The sequence below is a fragment of the Branchiostoma belcheri genome, unplaced genomic scaffold (genome assembly GCF_001625305.1).
Source record: "Branchiostoma belcheri isolate BF01 breed outbred unplaced genomic scaffold, Haploidv18h27 scaffold172, whole genome shotgun sequence".
NCBI classification, from domain to species: Eukaryota; Metazoa; Chordata; class Leptocardii; order Amphioxiformes; family Branchiostomatidae; genus Branchiostoma; species Branchiostoma belcheri.
Window position 1 is genome coordinate 357,498 of NW_017803180.1, and position 4,249 is coordinate 361,746.

At 45.0% G+C, this 4,249-nt stretch overlaps 1 protein-coding gene across 1 annotated transcript in view; it reads left to right on the forward strand.

Annotated features, from left to right (window-relative positions):
• LOC109466956 (disks large homolog 1-like) overlaps positions 1 to 4,249 on the forward strand; it is an 82,080-nt gene that overhangs the window by 48,882 nt on the left and 28,949 nt on the right. Inside the window, exons 6-8 of the mRNA XM_019764838.1 lie at positions 1,612 to 1,671; positions 3,435 to 3,559; positions 4,123 to 4,236. Coding sequence (XP_019620397.1) covers positions 1,612 to 1,671; positions 3,435 to 3,559; positions 4,123 to 4,236 — 299 coding nt within the window. The remainder of the gene's footprint in view (positions 1 to 1,611; positions 1,672 to 3,434; positions 3,560 to 4,122; positions 4,237 to 4,249) is intronic.

Here is a 4,249-nt window from a genome sequence, read left to right on the forward strand (position 1 = left end):
CTGCATTGCCATCTCACAATGCTGCTGCTTCTGACTTTTTGTTTGAGAAGCTGTCATGCCAACAGCTGTTTCAGGAAAGGAGAAAACTGCAAATCAGACAGATAGAAATAACTTTAGGAAAAAATTGGGTGAGCCCAAATTTTTTTGTTAAAAATTACAGTTAAATCTTGCTCATAACTTCATAAGAGAACAAGATTTTAACATTTTGGACTTTTAAGAAATTGAAGAAAAGAATTGGCAGCATATTTTGCATCTTCCTTTGCTGGAACAACTCTTCAGTTGTCTAAATATGTCCACTTAGACTGGTTTTGGTGCAGCTTAGATTCGCTCTGTCGTACCTTATTAATAACTTATTGGTTGCTTTTGTTTCTTTTCAAACCCTTGTTGGTATTTTATGAGTTCTTGGGCAGGCCTCTCATCTTATATCACTTGTCATATTCCACAGATAGACAGTATGTTCAGTTGCTGCCATTTGTGTACTTGCTTTATAGACTTTTAGTTAACCCAAGGAGAGAGAGTTATTATAATACTGCTGCAAATGCACCAACTTGACCTGGCAACAAACTCTTGTCTCCTATCTGCCTTCTGACCTGTTGATACAAATCCTTCCTTAGGGTATAGAATTTTCTTCTTACACAACCAGTAAGGTTCTCACCTGCTTACGTTTCGGTGTCTATCAGACACCTTCCTCAGAGCTTCTGACTGAAGTTCTGCAACTCGCCGCTATTTAACGCCAAAGTAGGTAAGAAGGTGAGAACCTTTACTGGTTGTGTAAGAAGAAAATTCTATACCCTAAGTATCTTCCAACCTGATGAAATATTTACGGCAATCCTCCCTTAGTTATAAACATTTGTGCTCATCACAGATACACTTGTATGACAGCTTGATCTGTTGTTATAAACACAAAATTCCTTCGGTTCACATCAGATTTTTCTTCTCACTGCAAAAACATATACATCCACATCTAGTAACAGTTGGTGAAGACTTTGCTCACTGCCGTACTATAAAATATAACACACACACACAGACAACACGGAGACTATAACAATATGTTTGATGCAACGAAGTAACTGATGGCTCATGCTTGGTTTGTTTTCATGCATGTTTTTGTTTGTAGCTGTTGACAGTTTTTTCCTTCCATGCACCATGGCAGTTCCATGTAGTTCACACCTGTTGGTTGTATGCATGTTTGATTTAGCAACATATTAACGCATTAGCCATGTCAACCAAGCTTTGAGCACGGTTCTGGATAGTCTCCGCATATCCAAGAATGTAGATTTGCCCCAGGTTATAGGTGGACTATCCAGAACCGTGCCTGGGGCAAATCTACATTCTTGGATATGCGGAGACTATCCAGAACCGTGCCTGATCCTTTCAGGCATAGAACACTAGACATGTACAGTTCTGGATAGTCCACGTGTATCCAGAACTGTGCCTGGGGTAAATTTACATTCTTGGATACACGGAGACTATCCAGAACCGTGCCTGATCTATTCTGGCATAGAACTAGACAGGCACAGTTCTGGATACGATAGCCACTGCTTGCTGGTGTTGAGCTCCTGTTTGTTTGTTTGTTTGTATTTACGTGTTGTTTGTTTGTGTGTTTTGCAGGTGAACGGAGCGGCCGATGACTGGGAGTATGAGGAGATTGTGTTGGAGAGGGTAAGTGGAGTAAGTATGCCCTCCGTCTGACCCACCTCCGCGGAGAAACCTGGCATAGACCCTGCAGCAGAGCCGGGAGGGGAGGGGGGCTCCGCGGAGCAACCTGGCATAGACCCTGCAGCAGAGCCGGGAGGGGGGCAAATAGGGATGGTTAGATTTTTATTAGAAGAAGGTCAAATCAAATGGAAAAGTCAAATCAAACAGACCCAGAAACAGAGCCAGGCCTGGCAGGGAAGGGCAAATTAGTCAGGGGAAGGTCAAATAAGTAAGAGAAGGTCAAGTTAGTTAGGGCAAGGTTAAATCAGTTAGGGGAAGGTCAAATTAGTTAGGGGAAGGTCAAATCTGATGGGAAGGTCAAATCTGATGGGGGAAGGTCAAACTAGTCAAGGGAAGGTCAAATCAATTAGAGGAAGGTCAAATCTGATGAGAAGGTCAAATCAAACAGGTGAAATCAAATAGATGATATTATTAAGGTCAAACTGAAAATCAAATCAAACAAGCAGCTGTTGACCAGCTGAAAAGTCATGACCTCATCTTTCACTCCTGGTGCAAAATTCTTCTAACATCACTACACAGCTAAGAAGTGTAATCATTGTTTATCTTTGCAGTACTACAGAGGATAAAACCTAGAAATCTTAATTCTTAGAAATAACACTCATAACTATTGCTATACCTTCAGTGGGGTGTCACAAAGTCTCACAAAGATTCAAAACAACCTAAACTCCTGGGTGATGCAAGTAGCATGCTCTAACATTATGGGGAGGGGGGCATCCTGAAAATGCCTCCTTGATGGTTCAGGGCAGACATTGCTCTAGCTGTCTCTCAGGGCAGGCATGACTCCCGCTGTCTCTCTGCGGTTTGGGCCAGGTTAATCCGTGGACTGTGGACTTCTCAACCTACTAACCAATCAGGACTGCCGACAGGTAACCTGATGACTAACCCCCATCATGACCTTGAGGCGTGACCTTGAGTAACCTTGTCTCTCATGTTCTGTTCTGACCTCCGTATTTAAGTCCTTCTTACCCAGTCAGTCCGCTGCGGCAGACATTTCACCCGGGTGCTTGTTGACATCAGCGGTGAGTAGAGCACAGATCAAAGGTCGTCTCCAGGGTAACGTCATGGCAACAGACATGATTGGTAGAACAGGAGTGTTACCTTTCATTGGTTATAAATTATAAAAACTACTGCACTCAGTTAACTGTTTCCAGTCAGGATTTTCAAATTAAAGAAAGGCAATTTTGTGTCAAATTTGTAAGGTAGATACAAGTCTCAAGACATTTAGTGTTATACAATGTACTTTGTTTTCAGTGTTTGTTCATTCCAACATACAATGTATATTGCTGTCAAGTCTTTGATGTAAAAAAAAAAATCTTTGTTGCAAATGTGTGCGATATTGTAGCTTAAATGTCTGATTACATAAAGCCTTTGCTGTTACATTTGTAGTAGTTTGTGCGGGTATGTTGAAGCTAAAGCATGACGTGGTAAATGTGTGCTGTAGACCATTTGGAACAGATTTACGTGTACTGAGGATCTTAGGGCCAGTAGTTAAGGGTGAAAGGTTGTGACCTCTGTGTTGTACAGGGTCAGAGATTAGAGATGAAAGGTTGTGACCTGTGTAGGATACCAAAGTCTGTGAATTCTGTGCTGTCCAGGATACCTAGGGTCAGAGGTTATAGGTTAAAGTTTGTGCCCTCTGTTCAGGGTTATAGGTTAAAGGTTGTGCCCTCTGTGCAGGGTCATAGGTTAAAGTTTGTGCCCTCTGTGCTGTGCAGGGCACCCAGGGCCTGGGGTTCAGCATTGCCGGAGGAAATGACAACCCTCACATCGGGGACGACCCCTCCATCTACATCACCAAGCTGATTCCTGGCGGGGCGGCAGCAGCCGACGGCAAGCTCAGGTTAGTAAAAACACTTTCTACAGCCGACAGAACAGCAAGCTCAGGCTAGAACTTTCCTCCTGTCCTACATACACAAACATGTAGCTATAACCCAACCCTACATCACCAAGCTCATCCCCGGCGGGGCGGCAGCGGCCGACGGCAAGCTCATGTTAGAAACACTTTCTCCTGTCCGAACTAAACACTTTCTCCTGTCTTAAACCAAACCCGACATCACCAGGGGTGGGGAATGTGTCCCTTTTCCATTCCGCAGGGTGAATGACATCATCGTGCAGGTGAACGAGGCAGACGTGAGCGATGTGACCCACTCGCTGGCCGTGGGGGGTGGGGAATACTGTCCCCAGGGTGGGGAATACTGTCCCCAGGGGTGGGGAATGTGTCCTCATGTGTCCGTTTTCCTTTCCCCAGGGTGAATGACATCATCGTGCAAGTTAACGAGGCAGACGTGAGCGATGTGACCCACTCGCTGTCTGTGGGGGGTGGGGAATACTGTCCCCAGGGTGGGGAATACTGTCCCCAGGGGTGGGGAATGTGTCCTCATGTGTCCGTTTTCCTTTCCGCAGGGTGAATGACATCATCGTGCAAGTTAACGAGGCAGATGTGAGCGATGTGACCCACTCGCTGGCCGTCGACGCGCTGAAGAAGGCCGGCTCCACCGTCAGGCTGCTCGTCAGGAGGCGGCGCGTTCCG